Source organism: Sorex fumeus, unplaced genomic scaffold (assembly GCF_029834395.1).
Source record: "Sorex fumeus unplaced genomic scaffold, SorFum_2.1 ptg000061l, whole genome shotgun sequence".
Classification (NCBI taxonomy): Eukaryota; Metazoa; Chordata; class Mammalia; order Eulipotyphla; family Soricidae; genus Sorex; species Sorex fumeus.
Genome location: NW_026606118.1, coordinates 56,579,541 through 56,602,574, shown reverse-complemented (window position 1 = coordinate 56,602,574; position 23,034 = coordinate 56,579,541). Strand labels below are relative to the sequence as shown.

Sequence of the window (23,034 nt, the reverse complement as noted above, 5' to 3'; positions counted from 1 at the left end):
TATCCCACACTCAGACGCACGCACGCACTCACACTTGGACGCTGGCACCCCAGAGCGGACAGAGGGGGTCAGGCTGGGCGGTCCAATGGCTCTGACAGGCGCGTGAGGGCCGTCACCCCCGAGCCCCCTTTGGTGCTCTACCCAGCGCCTACTGGTTGGGAGGAGTACCCCGAGGAACAGCCCCCCAGGCTGTGGTGGCATCTCCCCCCATCTCAAAATATGTGTGTCTGGAGGTTCTGGGGTGCTTCACCCCAGGAGGAGGGGAGCTGGGGTTCAGCTTGAATCCATCTAGCAGGGCCCTGGGGTGGGGATGGTGAAGCCCCATGGGTGTGGTCCCGGGGGGTGCACAGGACACTGGGAGACTGTGTGTCCTGGGGACGAGAGTTTGTGGGGTGACGGTCTCTGTCAATCGGGTACATCACACTGTGGCCTTTCCGTTGTGGATTTCCAAGCGCAAAGATTGTACAAATCAAACTGGTGGAAAATAAAGTTGTGGATGACTCACTGGTGCCCCTTCCCGGCGTGCACCCCCGCACCCCTCTCCTCTCGTGGGGGAAGCCCCCTGGGGCTCACACTCTCCAGTCACACTTCCCTCATTCCAGGTTGGGGATGAGACTCAGGGATGGCCGGGGAGGGGCATGTGTGGGGGGAGGGTGGGTGAGCCTGGCAGAGGTAGAGAGAGGGAGAGAAGGTCAAGAAGAATCTATTCACGGGGAGGGGGGCTGGTGGGGGGAAGGAGGAGTCCGGGAGAAGCTGGGGGCTGGTGGGAGAGTCCCCGCAGGCATAGGTCCGTGGAGTGTCCTCTCTCCTTCCTGTCCCTGTTTGTGGTCATTTGGAGTGGGGGCGGCATTCCAGTAATATCACTCGCTGTGACAACTGGGCCCTACTTCCCCCCTCATCTTCCATTTTGTCCTCATATCTTTTTTTTTTTTTGCTTTTTTTGGGTCACACCCGGCAATGCACAGGGGTTACTCCTGGCTCATGTGCTCGGGTGACCATATGGGATGCTGGGGATCGAACTCAGGTTGGCTGCGTGCAAGGCAGACGCCCTACCCACTGTGCTATCGCTCCAGCCCCTTGCCCTCATAGCTTGATTCACACAACCCTTCATCATTTGCCCTGAGATGATTTTTGACCCCCCCCCCCCACCAAAATGATGCCTTGCAGTAGGCATGGCCTCACCTCTATCCTACAGGGTTCCCCGATCCCTTGGCAATGATGGGGGACATGAAAAGGCTGGGGTTCAGGTCCCGCTGGCGGGCCATTTCACGGTTGGTGGCGAGAGCCTGGCCGATGAGGTACTCGCTCTCCTGGGCTATTTCGGAGAGACGCAAGTCAAACTCCAGGAGCGTCCGGTTCTCAGACATCCCTTCCAGAAGCTGCTTCCCACCATCCTGGGAGAGGGCACAAGAAATGGTTTTTTTCTTGTTAACGCCCCCCTCCACACACACATGTTTTTCTTTGGGGGGGGGGGGAATGTGACGGAAACCAAACAGAAGTTCCCCTCACTCTCTGGCTTTGGGCAGCTTCCTGGCATTTCTCCTGCTCCAAGAGGAAAATGGTGCTCAAGAGATTCGCTAACTTGATTCTTCCACCTCAGTAGGCTGAAAACCATGATTGTGTGGTAATGATGGTGATTTTGTCCCTCAGTTCAGCCCTGGGGATGTGAGACAAATCTGGCTGAGAGGATCACGGCTGAGAGGAGGCAGTGACTTCCAGAAAGGGTCTCGGGACAGAAAAGGGAGCAGGAGAGAGGGGTCTTTGGCCTTTTCCTGCCCCTGAATGTGGTCCTGAGAGAGGAGTGGGGGCGGAGGCCCAGCTGCAGGGAGGCCTGGGAGGCCTGTTGGGCAGAGTAGGGATGACGCTGAGCCAAGGGATTGGCGAACCCCAAACCTCCTACTCTGAGACTTCCGGTTGGGATTTTTGAGGCAGATGGTGAGGGACTTCTGGTTACTCGTAAGCCAGAGCACTGCCTGGAGACGGCATCTGTGAGCAGGACAGTCTCTGGGGAGGACAGGTCCAGGGTGAGGGTGTGAGGGGACTAGCAGGAGTAACCCAAGGGCACTCCTAGTCTTCATAGCTTCGACCCTCCTGGGTTGGTGGGCCAGGCGCTCTCTGAGAGAACATCCTATGGAGAGCGGAACTCTGCTGTCCGGGCACTTGCCTCGCATATGGCTGACCCGGGTTTGATCCCTGGCACTCCATGCAGTTCTCCAAGTCCTACCAGGAGTGATCCTTGAATGCAGAGCCAGGGATAAGCCCTCAGCACCTCCAGATGTGATCCTACCAAAAAAATACCCCCAAATCCCGATACACACAAATTACAAACCAGGGTTTTGCTGTATGACTGTGAGCAGCAGAGTGCTGTGGAATCAAATCCGTGGGGTAAGAGACATTTAAAGTAAAAAAAATAAAGGGGGGGGGCTGGAGCAATGGCACAGCGGGTAGGGCGTCTGCCTTACATGCGTCCGACCTGGGTTTGATTCCCAGCATTCCATATGGTCCCCCAAGCACCGCCAGGAGTAATTCCTGAGTGCAGAGCCAGGAGTAACCCCCTGAGCGTTGCTGGGTGTGATCCAAAAAGCAGAAAAAAAGAGTAAAAAAAAAAGAGAGAGAGAAGGGGTCAAGAGATAGCCCAGGAGTGAAGACAGTTGCCTTGCATGTAGCCCACCCCAGTTTTAGCCCTGGAACTATATGGTCCCTGAGATTAGGATTCCCAGCACCACACAGTGTGAACCCCTCAAAAAATGAAGGTTAAAATTGGGACCAGAGATATAGTATAAAAGTTAAGGTGCTTGCCTAGTCATATGGTCACTCAATCCCTTCTAGGAGTAACCCCTGATTTATGAGTAAGCCCTGAACACTTCCAGCTCTGGCTCCCAAAAGAGAGAAAATGTGTAGGAGATTATACAGGGAAACATCTCTTGTATGAAGAACAGTGAAGGATAAACCTCAGTTATATACCTTGGATGTATATGTTCTCTAGGTATTTGTATAAATGGCCATTTCTGACTCTAACTCCCTTGAGAAAGTTCGAGAGATGTCTGTTGGAATGGGCTCAGCCCAGCCTTCCCACGTGTCCCCTGATCAGTTTGAACCACAGCTCTGACCCTTGCAATGACTACTGGCTCTTCTTGAGAAGCTCACTAATCTTTCTCTGAGACTCAATTCTCCACCCATAAAGTGAAGTTGAGAGTACACCTCTTGGACGGAGCAATAGTACAGTGGGTAAGATGCTTGCCTTGCATGCGGCCCCTGGGTTCCATCCCTAGCACCCCAGATGTCCCCTGAACCCCACCACTCAGAGTGATCCCTGAGTGCAGAGCCAGGACAAAACCCTGAGCACCACCAGGCATGGCACCACAACAAACAAACAAAAAAAGGAGAAATTAAAAAAAAATATGCATCTTGGGACTGGTGAAAGATCCCTAGTGCTAGAGACAGGCTTAACCATACAGGGCTCTGAGCTCGCTTCCTGTCACCACATGCCCCTCACTAGCCACTGGGTGGCCCTGGAGTGACCTAACCAACAACACCCTGCTCGAGCGGGCCCAGTAACGTCTCCATTGGAGACTTTGTTGTTACTGTGTTTGGCATATCGAATACGTCACGGGGAGCTTGCCAGGCTCTGCAGTGCGGGCGAGATACTCTCGGTAGCTTGCTGGGCTCTCCGAGAGGGGCGGAGGAATCGAACTCGGGTCGGCCATGTTGGCTGTGTGCAAGGCAAACGCCCTACTGCTGTGCTATCGCTCTAGCCCGATTATTGCTAATTGAAACCAACACCCTAAAAAGATAAAAATGTGCATTTTTTTTTTGCTTTTTGGGTCACACCTGGCGATGCACCGGGGTTACTCCTGGTTCTGCTCTCAGGAATCACTTCTGGTGGTACTCAGGGGACCATATGGGATGCTGGGCATCGAACCTGGGTGGGCCACGTGCAAGGCAAATGCCCTACCCACTCTACTATTGCTCCAGCCCCCAAAATGCACATCTTTTGGGCCAAGGTTTTCCCTCTCACTGAGAACCCTAGGTTTGATCTCCACCTTCTCCCCCAACACTAACAATACCTTCTGCGTAAACTGGGAGGATTAAAGGCATTTATATGGCTACTGGGTACCGGATACATGGAGCCCCGAGTAATAGTAACAACAGGAAGTTCCTGTGGGTCTAGCTAGTGCCTGCCACGGATATTCAATTCCAGTCAGAGTTTCACTCAATCCTCTGATCAACAACACCCAGGGAAAGAGACCATTTGTGTTTGTTTCTCTGGGGGCCACACTCCGTGATGCGCAGGGCGTACTCCTGGTTCAGTGCTCAGGGTGAGGACTTGGAACTGGCAGTGCTCTGGGGACCACGCGGTGCTAGGGATCAAACCGGAAGCGTCAGGCATACCTGCTCGCAAAGCCTCAGTGTTCCTCTCTGTGGCCCCAGAAACAGACACTATTGTTAGCTTCACTTTGCAGATCAGAATAAAGTGCAAACAGACGGAGCTGGGATGGGAACCGGGTAAAGCCTGGGCTCTTCAACATTGTCCTGGACCCCCCCCCCACCCCCCGCCTGGTCCCGGAAACGGCGACTCACGTGACTCACCGGCCCAATGTTATTGCAGGCCAGACTGAGGCTGGTGAGGGTGGTGTTGGTGGGTAGCACCTGGGACAGCAGCGTGGCCGTGCTCTCGGACAGCTCATTGCTCCCCAGGTGCAGCGTGGTCAGGCACTTGTTGGTCTCCAAGGCGTGGACCAGCGCCTGGCCGCCCTCATCCTCTATGTAGTTGAGGCGCAAGTTGAGGGAAGTGAGGGTGTTGTTGTGTGCCAGGGCGTAAGCCAGTGCCTGGGCACCGGACGTGCGCACCTGGTTGTTGGCCAGGTTGAGCACACGCAGGCGGCTGTGGCTCATCAACTTGGCGGCAGCCCGTGCCCCTCGGTCCCCAATGAGGTTGTGGGACAGGTCCAGTTCCTCGAGGGCTGGGTGGTCCAGGAGGCTTCGGATCAGGATGCGTGACTTGTCATCGTCCACTTTGCTTCGGGTCAGCCTGAAGATCTGTGGGAAGGGAGAGAGAGAGGGTCAAGGCACCTGGTCGCTGGGACCCCCGGGCTCGGTTTGCCTGTTTACCTCTTTCTGCCACACGGGGGCCTGATGTCCCAAAGCTGGGACTGGGTTCTTGTGGGAAGAGGACAGGCCGACCCAGTAGGACTGAATTGTACAGAATCCGTGGCGGTGGAAGGGAGAAGGCTGCCATTTATAGAGCAATTACTCTGTGTAGGGTGTGCTGGAACATTTCGTGACCATTAGTTCTAACCCTCAGCATCCCGATGGGGTTGAGCGAGCTCTCTGCAGTTTACAGATGAGAAAGGGAGACTTAGGGCACATGGAGCATTGGCTCAGCATCACCATGATTAAGCCAGAGAGGGAGGTTTTCTTTGTTTTGGTTTGGTTTTTTTTTTTTTGTGTGTGTGTGTGTGTGTGTGTGTGTGTGTGTGTGTGTGTGTGTGAGTAGGGGGGGTCATACCTGGTGCTGCTCAAGGTTTACTCCCTGTTCTGTGCTGGGGTGGGGGAAGTCATCCCCGGGGTTCAAATATAATCTCAGCCCATTGAGCTATCTCTTCTCTCTCTCTCTCTCTCCGTTCTCTCTTTCATCTCTCTCCCTCTCTCTTTCTCCTCTCTTTCTCCTATTTTGGGGCCATGACCAGCGATTCTCAGGGGTTACTCCTGACTCTGTACTCAGGAATTACTCCTGGGGGTGCTGTCACTGTCACTGTCATCCCGTTGTTCATTGATTCACTTGAGTGGGCGCCAGTAACGTCTCCATTTGTCCAAGCCCGGAGATTTTAGCAGCCTCTCCTTACTCGTCTTTCCCAATGATTGGAGGCTCTTTCAGGGTCAGGGGAATGAGACCTATTATTGTTACTGTTTTTGGCATATCGAATACGCCATGGGTAGCGTGCCAGGCTGGGGGTGCTAGGGGAATCGAATGGGGATTGAACCTGGGTTGGCCGTGTGCAGGGCAAACGTCCTCCCCACTGTATGATTGCTACGGCTCCTATTTCTTCACAGTTCTGACAGGTACCTCAATGAGAGCTATCTCCCTTTCTTTTGTTGTTTTGGTTTTTATTCTTTACCTGGGGCTGGGGCAGGAGAGAGAAGTGGGAATTAGGCGTTTTTATTTGGAGGTGTGTAGAACTGAACCCAGGGGCATGTGTTTTATTGCTAAACCACATCCCATCACCTCCTCTTTTTTTATTTTTGGGTCACACCAGCGATGCTCAGGGGTTACTCCTGGCTTTGCACTCAGGAATTACTCCTGGTGGTGCTCAGGGGACCATATAGGATGCTGGGAATTGAACCCGGGTCGGCCGCATGCAAGGCAAACTCCCTACCAGCTGTGCTGTCGCTCCAGCCCCACCTCCTCTTCTTGAAATGTGCCCTGCCCTTGGCTTTGAGATCCAATTCTATATTCCCCATTTCTCCCTTCCTCTGAATTTCTGGCCGGTGCTTCCTTTTTTCCCAAGAGTACTTGGGACATACTTAAACAAAATCTTTCGTTGTGTATCTAAGATTCAAATTTAACTGGACATTCTGTGTTTTATTTGTGGCAACCCGGTCCTACTTGCAATGTTTTATATCTGTGCTTGAGGACCGGGGGCCTTCAGTTCCAGCTGTAGCCTGGAAGGCACCAACGATCTGAGTTTGTGCAATGTTACCTCTTCAGCACCGAGGACAGGGCCAGTGCACCAAATACACACCAAAACCAGGCAGGTAAATGTGTGGCCAAGAATGTTAGTTTCTACAACCAGAGGACCTCAGCTCCCTGCAGGGTTTAGGAGGGACGTTTGGTCAACTGAGGAGAAGGAAGTGGAGGAATGATGGCAGCGGGGTGGGGGCGAGAGGAGAGGAGAGAGGGATCCAAGAGACTGGAAAGAAAGTTGGTGGGATGGGCGGTACCTTGAGGGTGTGGCACGCCTTAATGGTGGCCGCCAAGGAGTGGCAGTCGCGGTACGTGAAGAGGAAGAGGTTCCACTCGAAGTTCATGCCACAGTCCTTGACGCCAAACACCAGGTCCAGCTCCTCCAGATGTTTCAGGCCGGCCACCAGCGGTCCCAGGCAGTAGTGGTCGGTGATGGAGTCCTCCATGTCCCCCTCGCTGCCCGAGTCCGACTGTTCGCCGTCTTTTGAGTGGCGTGGGAGCTGCACGGGAGGGAGGAACTGGTCCACGCGCAGCCGCCGCACGTAATCCTTGCAGAAAGGCAGCAGGTCCAGGATGACGGCAGGCTCCGTGGTGCCCGGGATGAAGTGCGTGAGCAGGTTCTCCAGATGCCGCTCGAAGAACATGTGCTTCCAGCTGCCCCCGTGGCGTTCCACATGGCACACCTTCCAGCGCTGCATGCAACAACGCTGCCAGTAGCTCTCGTCGTCGATGAGGTTGGCGGTGATGGAGATCGGCAGGTCGGGTGGCAGCGAGCTGAGCACCTTCTTCTGGTACTCTGGGAGCAGCTCCGTCAGGATCGGGTTGCCTTTGGAGCAGGAGGGAGAGCTGGATGTCCAATTCGTGGGGCCTGACACCCGGCTGGGCCTGCCCATTCCCAGGCCTCCAGCAGCCCCAGTCTGAGAGGGGAGGTCGCCTTTGCTCTCGGGAAGGCCGAACTGGAGGGAGGAGAAGGACACGCTGGCCTGGCTTTGGGACATCCCTGCATGGGGCTGGACACCTTAGCACCTTGGGAACCCTGCTGCCACCCCTGATGAAGACACTCAGGTCCTGCCTTCAGCGACTAGTCTTTTTTTGGGGGGTGGGGATGGGGGAAGAGGTTCCAGACAGTGCTCAGGGAGCCTTGGTCCCCTTCAGGGATGCTCAGACTGTGGTACCACTAGGTCCCTGTGGGTCTGGCCTGGTGCTGCTCAGGGACAGACAACCTCTGTAGTTTGGGGGACGACACCTAGTGCTGGCATCTGAATCTGGGCTAGGTACATGCAAGGCCTGAGCCCCAATCCTAGATCTCGATCCTAGATATCGGATCCTAGGGATCTTTCAGTCTGATGGGCACGATGCCTGATTTCAGAGTCCCCAGTTTGATGCTTTTGTTTTTTCTTTGGTTTGTATTTTAGTTTCGGGGTCACACCCAGTGGTTCTTAGGGTTGATTCCTGATTCTGTGCTCAGGGATCCATAGGAGATGCTGGGGATGAACCCGCATTGGCCACGAGCAAGCCACGATCCTACCCACTATGCTATCTTGCTGCTTCGCCCCCTCCAAATTTGACTGGACTCATCATTTACAAAACAATGATTGCAAAAGGTTTTGAGAAGAGAGAGTGAGAGTGAGTGAGTGAGAGAGAGAGAGAGAGAGAGAGAGAGAGAGAGAGAGAGAGAGAGAGAGAATGATAAGGCACTCGCCTTGTGTGGCTGAGTCCTGTTTTAGCCCTTGTAAATCACAGGGCCTCCTGAGCACAGATGTGTGTGGCCAATTTTTTTTGAGTGCTTACCAAGTTTTTTTTTTTGGGATTGCTTACTTTGTTTAAGATAGCGTTCTAAAAGCTTAGGGGATAAGAGGAAATTAATGAGGGCTGGAGAGATGGTACAAACACATGCCTTGCATATGGCAGGCCTGGGTTCAACCCCTGGCACCTCAGGGGCCCCTGAGCCTCACCAGGAGAAACTTCCCAGCTATACTGGGTGGTGTGGCCCTTCAATAAAGCATAAGAAAAAAACAGAATATGGGTCAGAATGATAGTACAGTGGGTAGGACGCTTGCCTTGCACTTGGCTGACCTGAGTTTCATGCCCAGCTTCCCATGTGGTTCTCTGAGTCTGCTAGGGGCGATCTGGGAGCACAGAGCCAGGAGTCAACCCTGAGCACTGCTGAATGTAGTCCCAAACCCCAAACCAAAGCACCCCGTGAATGGTGCTTGGTTTCAGAGGTTAAAGAATGGCCACAGGCCTTTGGAAAGAATGCACCTCCTCAGAGCACAGAATACGGAGCCAACCCAGACTCCCCACGGAGGAGGAGTCAGTTTAGCCTGGGCCCCGGGTTTAGCTGGACAGAGTGGGAGAGAGTGGGTGCTCGTGAGTGAGTGTCTGGAAATGGGGACAGCAGGGGACACTGTCTGAAACAGGGGACAGTGGGGGACACTGGAATGGGGGACAGTGGGGGACACTGTTTTGGCCCCACAGGGAAGGGAAGGTCAGTGGGACTCAGAGCCTGGAGTGAGGCGCAGACTCTTAGATCTCTCCATCCTCCCGGGGCAAGGAGGACTTACTCTGAAAGTTCTGGACGATGTGCTTGATGCAGAGCTCTGTGAGGTAGGGCACGTTGGTCAGGGTCCACTCAGGATCCTCGGAGATAATTCTGCGCATCCGACGCACAGTGCCCATGGCACGAGAAGTCTTGGGCGTGTCTCGAATCGGCAGTTGAGTGTTTGCTGACTTGGGGGCCTGTGGGATCACGCTGGCCATGTGGCTGATGGAGGAGGGCACGATGCTGGACCGCTGGTTGCTCGAGGCTGATGATGCCCTCTTAGAATCCGCCATGCTGCGGCCTGGCCACGGGGCCTGTGGCCCCTGGGGGATGGTCTTGTAGTCGGAAGCTTCTCAGACTGGCTGGTCCTGGGTGCCGGGTGGGGAGTGGGGAATCTAGAGCAAGAGGAGGCGGGAAGGGGTGCAAAATAGCTGTTAAGGATGTTGCTGCAGAGGTTGGGGTGTGGCGCGTGCACACGGCTGTGGGGCTGGCATGCTGCCACACATGTTTCTGGGGTGATTACACCCGTGCAGATTCCGGGACTCACCAGGACCCGCACCCTGGACTGGCAGTGCTTGCACGATCTTGGGAAATCACACTCCTGGCCCGACTCTTTTTGTTTTATTTATTTATTTTTTGCTTTTTTGGGGGTCACACCCAGCGATGCTCAGGGATTATTCCTGGCTCTGCACTCAGGAATCACACCTGGCAGTGCTCGAGGGACCATATGGGAATCGAACCAACCTGGGTCGGCCGTGTGCAAGGCAAACGCCCAACCCGCTGTGCTATCACTCCAGCCCCTCCCGGCCTCACTCTTGCTAGGCAGATGGCATTTGCTGGCATTGTCTGGAGGTCCAGAAGCAAAGCCTGTGACTGGCTGTGTGGTCCTGGATAGTGGAGGTAGTGGAGGTCAGCAGATGAGGTATTTATCTGGCTCCGGCAGGGTGGGGCTTCTGGGTGTGATCCCTGGGTCGCCAGAGTTTGGTGGAAGCAGGCAGAGGATCTCCGTTTTTGGGTCCTGTTGAGCCTGGAGTCCAAGGTCACCAAGTTCCACTTACCTGGTTCTGTGGGGCTTCTCTCTGACCCTCTTCTGTGAAATGAGGTTACATGTACCAGTGGGGTGAGTGGGACAAGTGAGTGGAATAGAATTGTGCACTAGAAGAAACTAGCAAGGAGCGCCCCAACTCCAAACAATGATCTCTGTCCTCCTTCAGCCACGGTTGCCCTTCAGCACTTACCCACGGTTTGAAAATACTACGTACAATGAAATATTTTATTTTGGTTTTTGGGTCACACCTGGTGATGCTCAGGGGTTACTCCTGACTACGTACTCAGGAATCACTCTGGTGGTGCTAGGGGGACCACGTGGGGTGCTGAGGATTGAACCCAAGTTGGCTGTGTGTAAGGCAATGCCATACCTACTGCATTATCTCTCTGGTCCAATTATTTTTATTTTGGAGCGATATCTGGCTGTTTTCAGGGATTATTCCTGTTTTTGTGCTCAGGAGTTACTCCTGATGGGGCTCTGGAGACCATAGTGGTGCCAGGGCTGGCCAAGTGCAAGGCAAGTGCCTTACCCCTGTATAATCTCTATAACCCAATTACTAGTGAATTGTTAATTAGATTTATTGTTATGGGGGAGCCTCCTCTGTGGTGCCTGAACACCACCAGGTGCCAGGATGGAGCTCAGGGCCATGAACATACACTTGAGTCACATCCCTGGGCCCATAATAAGATATTTTGAGAGAGATAAGCTATTTCAACATCACTTTTGTTACAGTATTTTAAAATTATTATTATTATTATGATCATCATTATTTTATTTTCTAGGAGGGGCACACCCAGCAGTGCTCAGGGGTCACTCCTGGGATTGAAGGGATTGTACGGATCTGGGAGTCCTATATAAGACCCGTGTCTCCCCATGAAAAGGGGCGTTCTAGCCCATTGAGTTTTCCCCCTGGCTGTAATTGTTCTGTTTTGATTGTAAGTTGTTTTGTTAATCTCTTACCAGCCTTAATTTATAAATTAAACCTTGTCCTAAATTTGTGTTTATAGGAAAAAGCAATCTCTATAGAGTTTGGTCCTTTCTGTGATTTCAGATACCCACTGGAGACCTTGGAACATACAAGGGTTTCAACTGAAATAGCTGTTAGTGATTACAAGGAATTGTATGCCAGGGACTTAATCGAACAGCGTAAATCTTATAATTTAAATGTGCAATCAATGTAAAGTTTTTTGTTTGTTTGTTTTTGGGTCATAATCATCGATGCTCAGGGCTTATTCCTGGCTCTGCACTCAGGAATTACTCCTGGTGATACTCAGGGGACCGTATAGGATGCCAGGGATTGAACCCAGGTTGGTTGTGTGTAAGGCAAGTGCCTGTATGTTGTACTATCTCTCCAGCTCCTAAATTTTTTTTTTATCACTTTGGGGCATTATTTGTTTGTTTTACTCTTCTCTGTTCTTCTTTATCTCTCCCCCTCCCCCCATTTTGTTTTTGGACCACACCTGGCAGTGCTTCAGGTCTAACTCCTGGCTTGGTGCTCAGGGATCCCTCCTGACAGGGCTCAGAGGATCATATGGTCTGTAGGAAATTCAAAAAGTGAGGTCAACCTTGTGCAAGGCAAGTGCCTTAATTCCTGTACTGTTTGCCCAGCTCTAGATCTAACCATCTTGACGACTTCATTGTCATTAGGTCTCAAAACTCACAGCTGTCACTGAAATCTGGCCCCTGTTATTTTTCCTTCCCTTCCTCCTTCCCTCTCTCTCCCTCCCTCCCTCGCTCCCTCCCTCTCTCCCTCCTTCCCTCCCTTCTTCCCTCCCTCCCTCTCTCCCTCCTTCCCTCCCTCCTTCCCTCCCTCCCTCCCTTCCTCCCTCCCTCCCTCCCTCCCTTCCTTCCTTCTTTCCTTCCTTCCTTCCTCCCTTCCTTCCTTCCTCCCTTCCTTCCTTCCTTCCTTCCTTCCTTCCTTCCTTCCTTCCTTCCTTCCTTCCCTCCCTCCTTTTTTGGGTCACACCTGGCAGTGCTCAGGGCTTACTCCTGACCATGCTCAGGGACCATATGTGGTGCTGGGAATCAAACTGGGCCGGCCCCTTGCCCTACTTGTACTATCTTTCAGGCCCATGTTTTCTTTTTAGAAAAATTTGTAAGGGCGCAGGCGGAACAATAATAGAACAGATAGGATGCTTTCCTTGCACAGGGCCGACCTAGGTTCAATTCCCGACACCCCATGTCGTCCCCGCTTAAGCTCCTCTAGGAATAATCCCTGAGCTCAGAGACAGGAGTAAGCCCAAGTATCACCCGTTGTGATCCAATGAGCTGTTTTGTACAGCTGACCCTTGAACACCATGGTCTCAACTGTGAGGGCCACTTTTTTTTTATTATTTCTTGGTTTTCTTTCTTTTTGTTTTGGGGGGCACATCTGGGAGCACTCAGGGGGATTATACAAGATGCAGGGAACTGAAACTGGGTCAGACACGTGCAAGGCACGTACCGTACCTGCCGTACTATCACTCCCGCCCCAGGGCCACTTTTTCAAGAACTATTCTTCGGTGTGTGGTTGTGGCTGGTCCTGGAGGTCTTCGGCTTCCGGGACTCTGCTCGGGTCGGGGAAGGATACTCAACCACACGGCAGAGCCTGGCAAACTCCCCGTGGTGTACCCAATATGCCAAATACCAGTAACAATGATGGGTCTCATTCTCCTAACCCTGAAAGAGCCTTGAATGTGGCACTTTTTAGAATCTCAGGGCTGGGACGAAGGAGACGTTACTGGTGCCTGCTCGAGGCAATTGACAAACAACAGGATGATCGTGATCGTGATTCTTCGGTAAATGTGACCAACCTGGGTTCGATCCCCGTGCCCCATGTGTTCCCTGGAGCAACACTAGGAGTGATTCCTGAGCGCAGAGCCAGGACTAACCCCTGAGCATCGCTGGGTGTGGCCCACAAACAAACAAACAAACAAACAAAAATCTCTGATGGGGGCTGTAATAATAGCACAGTGAGTATGGCATTTGCCTTACATGCGGTTGACCCGGGTTCAATTCCTAGCATCCCATATGGTTCCCTGAGCACCGCCAGGAGTAATTCCTGAGTGCAGAGCCAGGAGTAACCCCTGTGCATTGCCAGGTGTGACCCAAAAAGCAAAAAAAAAAAGAAATCTCTGATGGTTCTGGGGGCCTGAGATATGTTCCGTAGGCAGGGTGCTTGCCTTGCACTCAGTTGACGTAGGTTTGACCCCGGGCACCTCTATCTATGATCCCCGGAGCCCAGTCAGGAGTGATCCCTGAGCACAGAGCCAGGAGTCAGCCCTGAGTACCCCTGGGTGTGGCCTCCAAGCCAAACAACAGCCACCTGCGTCCTTCCCAGCCTTCTCTGCACAGCGTGGGAAGGGAGAGGTTCGCCAGACCCCTGCCCTGCCAGGCGCCAGCATTTCTTCTCTCCCTGCTAAGCTCTCCCTCCTCCTCCTCTCTGCCTCCTCCTGGAATCTTCCTCGTCCTGCCCGTTTCCTGGCATTCTGGAAAGCAGACGACGGCGTGGGAGGCGAAAAGGCAGCTAAATCTGGGGCTGAAGCAAGACAGAGCGTGCGTCTGGGGACAGTGTCCGTGTCCCTCCCTGCACCCGGGCTGTCCGAGCCTATCCCCAGGCTGCAGGTGGCATGGCGGAGCCTCGCTGTTTTGCTCCCTGCTTCTGTGCCCTGGGCAGTGGCCGGTGGGAAGGGACATTCTGAGCCAGCCAAGGTGTCCTTGGCAGATGGAGGGGACCAGATGGTGCCACCTAGCCACCCGGCATCTCAAGGAGGAAGAGCCTCGCTCTGTGTGTGTGTGTGTGTGTGTGTGTGTGTGTGTGTGTGTGTGTGTGAGAGAGAGAGAGAGAGAGAGAGAGAGAGAGAGAGAGAGAGGAATGAGGGGAGATGTTTGTATTTGTCACACCCTTATGCAAACCCACAAGCAGTGCATCTGCCCAGGGTTGTGGGGTGAGCCTGGGTGTGTGATTGACTAGTGACCCCTCAGAGGGTGTGGTCCGGCACAGGTGCTGCTGAGAAGCACCAGGCAACAGCCTCTTGGGCTGTGCCAGGACCTTGCGGTGTGACCTTGGCCGAGTTCCTCGCCTCTCCGAGCTTGAGTTTCCTGATCCATAAAACGGGGAGACTTCTCTGAGGTACTGTTGTAGAGACAGGGATGACAGGGTGACAGTGTGCCAGGGGAGTGTGTGTGGGGGGGTCTCTCCAGCTCTGTGAGGGCGGTGGGGTTCAGGATGTGAGGGTTCAGGGGGCCCTGGCAGGCTGGACATCAGGACAAGGACTGAGACCCCAGGCCAGGCCTGACCCCGCCAGTAACCCATCGGGCTCTCTCCAAGTTCTGGCCTCAACACTCAAGTATATTCCTTGGCTGTCATGTCTCGGGACACCCCAAGGACACCCCAAGGTCACTCAGGGGAGCAGGCCCCAGAACAGCAGAGGGAGCCCCAGTTCCCTGGTGGGTGTTGCCTTGGAGCCAGCTCTGTGGGCATTACTCACCCCCTCTTTCCTCTGGGAGCCACGTGTTGAGCAGGGTGGGGGCCTTCTGGGATGGGGTGCCTTCAAGCCTCACTGTGTAAGCGGGTGGCATCGATGCTTGAAGTCTTTTTTTTTTTTTTGCTTTTTGGGTCACACCCAGCAATGCTCAGGGGTTATTCCTGGCTTTGCACTCAGGAATTACTCCTGGCGGTGCTTGGGGGACCATATGGGATGCCGGGGATTGAACCCGGGTCGACCACTTGCAAGGCAAACGCCCTACCCACTGTGCTATTGCTCTGGCCCCAAGGCTTGAAGTCTTTTAACAATTATTTATTTATTATTCTTTTGGGTTTTTTGTTTTGCTTAGTTTTTTGAGCCACACCCAGTGATGCTCACGTGTTACTCCTGGCTCTGCAGTTAGAAATAACTCCTGGTGGTGTTTAGGGGGGCCATACGGGAATCTGGGGATCGAATCTTGGTCCGCTAAGTGCAAGGCAAGTGCCCTATTTGCAGTACTGTCTCTCCAGCCTCAATTTATTATTTTTTGGGGGCTACACCTGACTGTGTTCAGGAATCATTCCTGGTGGCGCTTCGGGTGGGACCATATGTGTTTCTGGGGGATGAATCAGAGTCAGCTATGTGCGGAACAAGTGCCCTACCCCTTATACTGTCTGCACAAACCCTCTTCCTGAGGGCTTCCACCACTCAACCCTCAGCACAGCTGGTGTCAAGGACTCCCCCCCAAACACACCCCTCCCCCGCACCTGCCAGATTCATAGAAGCCCCCATCCACGGGGTTTCATGTCAATGCTGAAACTCACGCGGACACAGCGGAAGTTTCCACTCACTCGCATCTTGATTTTTTAAAAATAGACATTACAAAATATTTTTGGTAAGCGAATTATTACTAGTCACAGCGAATTCTTCTAAGGAGAATTTTCAGCTCCAAATGTTTTCTCTCTGGCCCTCTAAATGTGTGTTGTTTCAAAAATACACTTGTGTATAGGGGCTGGGTGTATAATACAGTGGGTGGGCAGGTAGGATTTCTGCCTTGCACGTGCACCCTGACACCTGTCTGGTCCCTGAGCCCACCAGGAATGATCCTGAGTACAGAGTCAGGAGTAAGCCCTAGGCACTGCCAGGTATGGCTCAAAGACAAAAGGCCCTCCTGTTGATCGTCGATTTGCTCGAGCGGGCCCAGTAACGTCTCCATTGGAGACTTTGTTGTTACTGTGTCTGGCATATCGAATACTCTCGGTAGCTTGCCGGGCTCTCCGAGAGGGGCAGAGGAACCGAACTCGGGTCGGCCATGTTGGCCGCTTGTAAGGCGAACGCCCTACCGCTGTGCTATCGCTCCTTTTTTTTATGCTTATAGAGGGCTGGAGGGATAGCACAACGGGTAGGGAGTTGCTTGCATGCGGCCGACCTGGGTTCGATCCCTCTGTTCCTCTCGGAGAGCCCGACAAGGACAAGCTATCGAGAGTATTCCGCCCACACGACAGAGCCTGGCCAGCTCCCCGTGGCATATTTGATATGCCAAAACCACAAAGAAGTCTCACAATGGAGACGTTACTGGTGCCGTCCACTCCAGCAAATCGATGAACAACGGGAGGACAGTGCTACAGCTTAGAGAATATATTTTTGACTCAAGTGGTAAAGCAAAAACCTTGTGTTATGAGAGCCTTTGGATTTGATTCTCAGCCCTATATACTCCCTGACCCCCCACCGTATAGGTAGGCGTAACTCATTAAAAATACAAAATAGGGCCAGAGAGATGGTACAGCAAGTAGGGTGCTGCCCTGCAGGTGGCTGACCTGGGTTCGATCCTTGGCATCCCATATGGTCCCCTGAGCTCTGCCAGGAGTGATCTCGGGACACACAGAACCAGGAATAAACTCTGAGCACCACTGGGTATTACCCATCCCAAAAATGCTTTCCCCAGGACTGTAAAGATTGGACAGTGGATAGGATGCTCGTACACAGATACTAAGCTCAAGGCTGTATAGAGCTCAAGGCCAGCATGTGTGAGGCCCTGGGTTTGATCCCCAGCATGGTATGTCTCCTGAGCATTCCCTTGAATGATCCTGGGTTCCCTGAACACTGCTGAAGGCAGCCCTAGTGAAAAAGGTTTTCTGGGGCTGGAGAGATAGTACCAAGGGTTAAGACACTTGCCTCACATGTGGTTGACATGGATAGAATTCTGGGCACCACATATAGTCCACAGAGTACTGCCAGCAGTAATCCCTGAGCACAGACCACGATGAGCCCTGAGCACAGCAGAGTCTGACCCACCCTGTATCCTTTCCCCCGACAAAATTTAAAAAAAAAAAGTTTTTCCTCCTAAAGGAAAGAAATCTTTTAAAAATGTTTTATCTGGGTCCAGAGAAATAGTATAGAGTGTAGGGCTCTTGAACAGAATACAAGTTTTTTTTTTCTTTTTTTGGGTCACACCTGGCAATGCACAGGGGTTACTCCTGACTCATGCACTCAGGAATTACCCCTGGCAGTGCCCAGGAGACCATATGGGATGCTGGGAATCGAACCCGGGTTGGCCGTGTGCAAGGCAAATGCCCTACCCGCTGTGCTATCACTCCAGCCCCTAGAATACAAGTTCTATACAAGTGTTGATCCGAGTTCGATCCCCGGCTTCCCATAGGGTATCCCAAACACTGCCAAGAGCAAATCCTGAGTGCAGAGCCAGGAGTTATTCCTGAGGACTGCTGGGTATGCCCCCGCCCCCCAAAAAGAGGGGATTGCTTCCGGTAGAGTTTGGGTGACCGTGAAGCGCTGGGCATAGAGTCAGGGTTCCTGCATACAGGCTGTGCTCCTGCCCCATGGAGCATCTTCCTGGCTTTACTCCTGACTTGGGGATCAGTCCTGGCAGGACTGGGGGACCATATGGGATACCGAGGATCCAACTTGGATCTGACAAGCAAGGCAAGCACCTTATCTGCTGTACTATCTCTCCAGCCCCAATATCGAATTCTTTTGATTTTATTTCATGCACTGTGATTTACAACACTCTGATGAGACAGTTTCATGCATATGTGCATAGATTTCAACAACCACCCTCTTTCCCCTCACAAGTGTGTCCATTCCTGCCACCAGTGTCGGAAGGGATGTTCACTGGGCAGCGCCAGGCACTGACCAGTGACCTCACACATGTAAGGCATGAGCTCTACCACCGGCTTACACCCCCAGCTCTAGGAATAGAATCTTAATATTACGTTTGTGCATGAGGGTTGATGGTAGCCAATAAACATTGAACTGGTTTTGGAAAATACAGCTCTTTGGGTTTTTTTTGCCTCTTTTTTTGGAATTGTTTATGTTTTTGGGGTACACCTGACAGGTGCCCTGGGACTACTCTCAGCTCTGTGCTCAGGGGTTGCTCCTGGACTTGCTCAGGGGACCATGTGGTGGCGGGAATTAACCGCCAGGCCTTCTGCATGAAAACCACATGCTCATCTCATGATCTGCCTCTTCCTCAGATCATCCTCCTCCTCTTCCTCCTCTTCCTCCTCCTCCTCCTCCTCCTCTTCCTTCTCCTCCTCTTCCTCCGGCTCCTCCTCCTTCTTCTCCTTCCCCTCCCCCTCCCCCCTTCTCCTCTTTTGCAATTCTGTGTTAATGTATTTTGGAGTTTACAAAATAGATAAGGCCTACATATATAAATTTCCCCCTTACACTTTATATAAAATCTAAACACTTAAAATCTCAGGGCTATGACAAATGAAGAAGTTACTGGTGCCTGCTTGAGGAAATCGATGAACAACGGGATGACAGTGACAGTGACAGTGGCAATGACACTTTATATATATATAAACTCTGTTGTTTACAAAGTTGTTTGTGGTACAGGCATTCAATATTCCAACACTAATCCCACCACCATTACACCTTTTTCTCAACCATCCCTTAAGCCTGTCCCCATAGCAGGCCCTCTATAATTTATTTCATATTACTTATTATCAATAATTGGCTAACAGAGTGACCAAAAATGTTTTCCTAGAAGAAAGTTAGTGAAAACTGTCTCTCACCATGGAACCACTGAGTCCTCGTAAACGGGATTACTAAGATGGTGTGACAGGTGGAGCCCTGTGTGCTTGTGTTTTGTTGTGTTGTGTTTTGTGCTGCTACTGGTTTATCAGTGCTGTCGAGTCTGAGATGTGCCTGCATGCAGCTCATCCTTTCCTGGAGGGGAGGGGTACGCCCTGGGGTGCTCTGGAGTGACCCCTGGCAGTGCGGTTCCATATGTAGTGCTGGAGTCTGAGTGAGTTTGTTTACATATGCAAGGCAAGAGTCTTACCCTTCAGCTATCTACCTGGTCTCCTACATTTATCTTATTTTTGTTCATTTAATTTGGGTATGGGGGTCACAACTGGTGGTACTCAGACCTCAGTCTTGGCTCTGTGCTCAGGGACCACTCCTGGTGGGGCTATACAGTCCATCTGTGGTGCCAGGGATTGAACCGGGCAATTCATGTGCAAGGCAAGCGCCTTACCCATTGTACTAATAGCTCCGGCCCCCTACATTCCGTCATTTAAACGTCAATCAAAAGCATAATGGGGCTGGAGAGATAGTACAGCAGGGAGGGCATTTGCCTCGCATGTGGCTGACAGGGTTTGATTCCCGGCATCCCATATGGTCCCCCAAGCTTGCTACAAGTGACTCCTGAGAGCAGAGCCAGGATTAACCCCTGAGCATTGCTGGGTGGGGCCCCCAACCAAACAAACAAATAAGGCATAGTATTTATGAAATATATACTGACACAAATAGAGCAAACTTAGAAGCTTTTGTGAGTGTGTGCACAGAAGCCTTTCTAGGCGTGCTGCGGGCCACCCGGACTATACCCAGCAGGGCTCTGGAGCCCCAATGCTGTCGGGATTGAACCCAAGTCTCTGTGCATGGCCAGCAGTGCTCCAGCCCTTAGAGCTAACTCCCAGGTCCTGAATGTATCAATCTTAAAAAGAAAATGCCATGAGATACAGCATCCTTTTGGAGAATTGAAGTATGCAGGAGACGTGTGTATGAGGACCTAGGGAGCTCCCAAGGACCCAAGAGGGATGCCCAGAAGCAATGACCTTTTCTGGAACTTTCTTTCCCCGAGGAACTATGGGGCAGTAGGAGAATCTAGACTTTAAGGACTGGAAGTGTGAAGAGATGATAAAGGTGCTTGCCTTGTGCGTTCGAATCCCTGCTACTGCATAGGACCCAGAGCACAGCCTGGAATGATCCCTGATTGCAGAGTCAAGAATTGGCCATGAGCATAGACCAAAATTAAAAAAAAAAACAAAACAAAACAGTGAGCTGGAGCGGTAGCACAGCGGGCAGAGCGTTTGCCTTGCACGCGGCCGACCTGGGTTTGAGTCCCAGCATCCCATATGGTCCCCTGAGCACCGCCAGGAGTGATTCCTGAGTACAGAGCCAGGGGTAACCCCTGAGCATCGCTGGATGTGACCCAAAAAGCAAAAAACAAAACAAAACAAAACAAAACAAAACAACTAGGGGCTGGAGGGGCTGGAGCAATAGTTCAACAGATAGGATACTTACTTTGCCTGTGGCCAATCCATTTTAATCCCCAGCATCCCATAAATTCCCCCAAACACTGCCAGCCAAACACTGCCAGGAATGATTTCTGAGTGCCGATGCAGGAGTAATCCCTGAGCATTGCCAGGTGTGGTACAAAAACAAAAATAAAAAACAGGAGCCGGAAAGAGAGGACAGTGGGTAGGGTGCTTGCCTTGCACGTGACCAATCCGAGTTTGATCTCTGGTATAGCATATGATTCCCTGAGCATTGTCAGGAGTATTTCCGGAGTACAGAGCCAGGAGTAACTCCGGAGTACCTCCAGGTGTAACCCCAAATCAAACAAACAAAAAATGAATAAAAAACAAAACAAAACAAAACAAATCCACCTCTGGTTCCTTCCCTTGGCAGACACCTATGCTGTTTAGTCTAGGGAGAAAACAGGAGCCCTGGGATGGAGTTTCTCAGGAAAGTGGGGGTGAAATGCTCCGTGCCCGGCCTTCGGGTGTCTGTGTGGGGGTCTGTCGGCTTTCAGAGCCATGCCTCCAGGGTATCTGGCTATCCCCCCAAATCGCAGCCTTCCCTGCTGACGGCCCCACTCTATGTCCTCACTCAGAGGGTTCTGTGGGTTCTTCTGTCTGCGGTCCCAAGCACAGGTCATCAAAAGCGCTGCAGCGTCCCACTTTGGCCCGGGGTGTCCTCATTTTGGATGGCTGGCGTCTAGTAGGCAAGTGTTCTGCCTATAAATAGTTCCTGTTTGTTTTCGGCCCTCAATTGCCGGTGCTCAGTAGGAGGCAGCATCGAAGCTGCCTGAGGACTCAGGAGTGACTGTGTCTAAGGTGATTCTGCTCTGCCGTGCTGGGGAGACAGTGCAATGGTACAGCACATGCCTAGCATGGCTGAGGCCCTGGGCCCTGGGTTCGATCCCCAGAACGCCAGACTTGCAAGCACCACTGCTTCTGGCCCCTGTTAAATACACAAACCAAATCTCTACACTGCCCCATCTGTGAGGCCATGGGCATGTCACTGAACCCTCCATGCCTTCTTTATTCAGGGAAGTGTCCAGAGTGAAGGGAGCGTGTGTGAGAGAGATTTCCTCCGGAGTTGGATGGAGCCAGAGTTCCAGGGGCATGTCGGGGATTATCAGAAGATGGTAGAGGCCTCCCCGATTGATGTATCTTTTTTTTTCCCGCTTTGGGGGTCACACCGGGCGACGCACAGGGGTTATTTCTGGCTTTGCACTCAGGAATTACTCCTGGTAGTGCTTTGGGGACCATATGGGATGCTGGGAATCAAACCTGGGTCGGTCGTGGGCAAGGCAAACTCCCTACCCACTGTACTATGACTCCAGCCCCCCCCCCCCCCCCCCCGGCCAATGTATCTTAATCATCCATGTTGATTATGGAGGACTGTCCTGGTCACTAACTAGAACACCCACTTCACAAAGCAGGCAACGGGCTTAGCACCCATCTCAGTGTGGCTCATGCCTGTTCTAAATTCCCCTTCACTTCAAAGAAATGGGGCCATACCTACTGATGCTCAGGGCTAACTCCTGGTTCTGCACTGGGGAATCACTCCTGGCAGTGCTTGAGGTGCTTTGTGCGGGGATGGAACCAGGTCGACCTAGCACTTGTAAGGCACGTGCCCTGCCTGCTGTACGACGACACTCTGGGCCCAAGGCCCTTCTTTCTTTCCACGCACCAAAGCAAATAACTAGATGTTGGGGTGTCTTCTCCACTTGCCCCGCCCTCATCGCCTGTTCCCCGCAAACCTCCCAAGATCTCCAGCTCACGAGCTACCAAAGTGAAATCCTGGTAACCCCCTCAGAGCTGACCTAAGCAGTTCGGGCTTCCTCCTTCGGGCTCCCAAGGGCTCCTCTCTCCCTCCCCAGCAGACTGGAAGTGCCGTCCGCTGTCCAGCGTCCAGGCCAGCTCAGAGGTGGTCTCAGATCTTCTCCATCCTTCTCGGTCCCCACTTCGGTCTGTCCACTCTGGGCCCCAGCCCTCTCACCTCCCGCCTGGGGCGGGGGGGGGGGGGCACTCTGCACCCTTCCGGCTCATCACTGTCCTCGGGAACTGGGCTTTTGTCTAAATCCTTCCTGATTTCTTTGTTAGTTTTTATTCCTGGCTCTGTCAGGAATCAATCTTGGCAGTGCTGGGGAGCTTGGGGTGCTGGAGAACCCAGCTTGTTTCCTGCAAGGCTGCTGTACTATAGCTCTGGCCCTGCTTCCTTCCTTCTCTCTCTCTCTCTCTCTCTCTCTCTCTTAGCTTTTTGGGTCACACCTGGCGATGTACAGGGATTACTCCTGGCTCTGCACTCAGGAATTACCCCTGGCAGTGCTCGGGGGACCATATGAGATGCTGGGAATCAAACCCCGGTCTGCCTCATGCAAGGCAAACACCTGGTGCTATTGCTCCAGCCTCTCTTTCTTTCCTTTTTTAATTTTTTATTTAATTTTTACTTTTTAATTTTAATTAAAAAAATTTTTTTTGCTTTTTGGGTCACACCTGGCGATGCACGGGGGTTACTCCTGGCTTTGCACTCAGGAGTCACTCCTGGCGGTGCTCAGGGGATCATAGGGGATGCTGGGAATCGAACCCGGGTCGGAGTGTGCAAGGCAAACACCCTATCCGCTGTGCTATCTCTCCAGCCCCCCCCCCCCTTTTTTTAAAAATGCCACACCTGGTCGTGCTCAGGGGTTACTCCTGGCTCTGCACTGAGGAATTACTCGAGGTGGTGTTCAGGGGATGCCAGAGATTGAACCCGGGTCGGCCAGGTGCAAGGCAAGCGC

At 52.5% G+C, this 23,034-nt stretch overlaps 1 protein-coding gene across 1 annotated transcript; it reads right to left on the bottom strand.

Annotated features, from left to right (window-relative positions):
* Positions 1-1,184: 1,184 nt before the first annotated feature.
* On the bottom strand, positions 1,185-9,366 carry TCTE1 (t-complex-associated-testis-expressed 1). The gene is made up of 4 exons (XM_056126181.1): positions 9,250-9,366; positions 6,943-7,511; positions 4,591-5,040; positions 1,185-1,394 (listed from the first exon to the last, which is right to left on the bottom strand). Exons 1-4 carry the CDS (start codon positions 9,362-9,364, stop codon positions 1,185-1,187), a joined length of 1,344 nt encoding a protein of 447 aa, XP_055982156.1. The 5' UTR covers positions 9,365-9,366.
* Between the last annotated feature and the right edge of the window lie 13,668 nt (positions 9,367-23,034).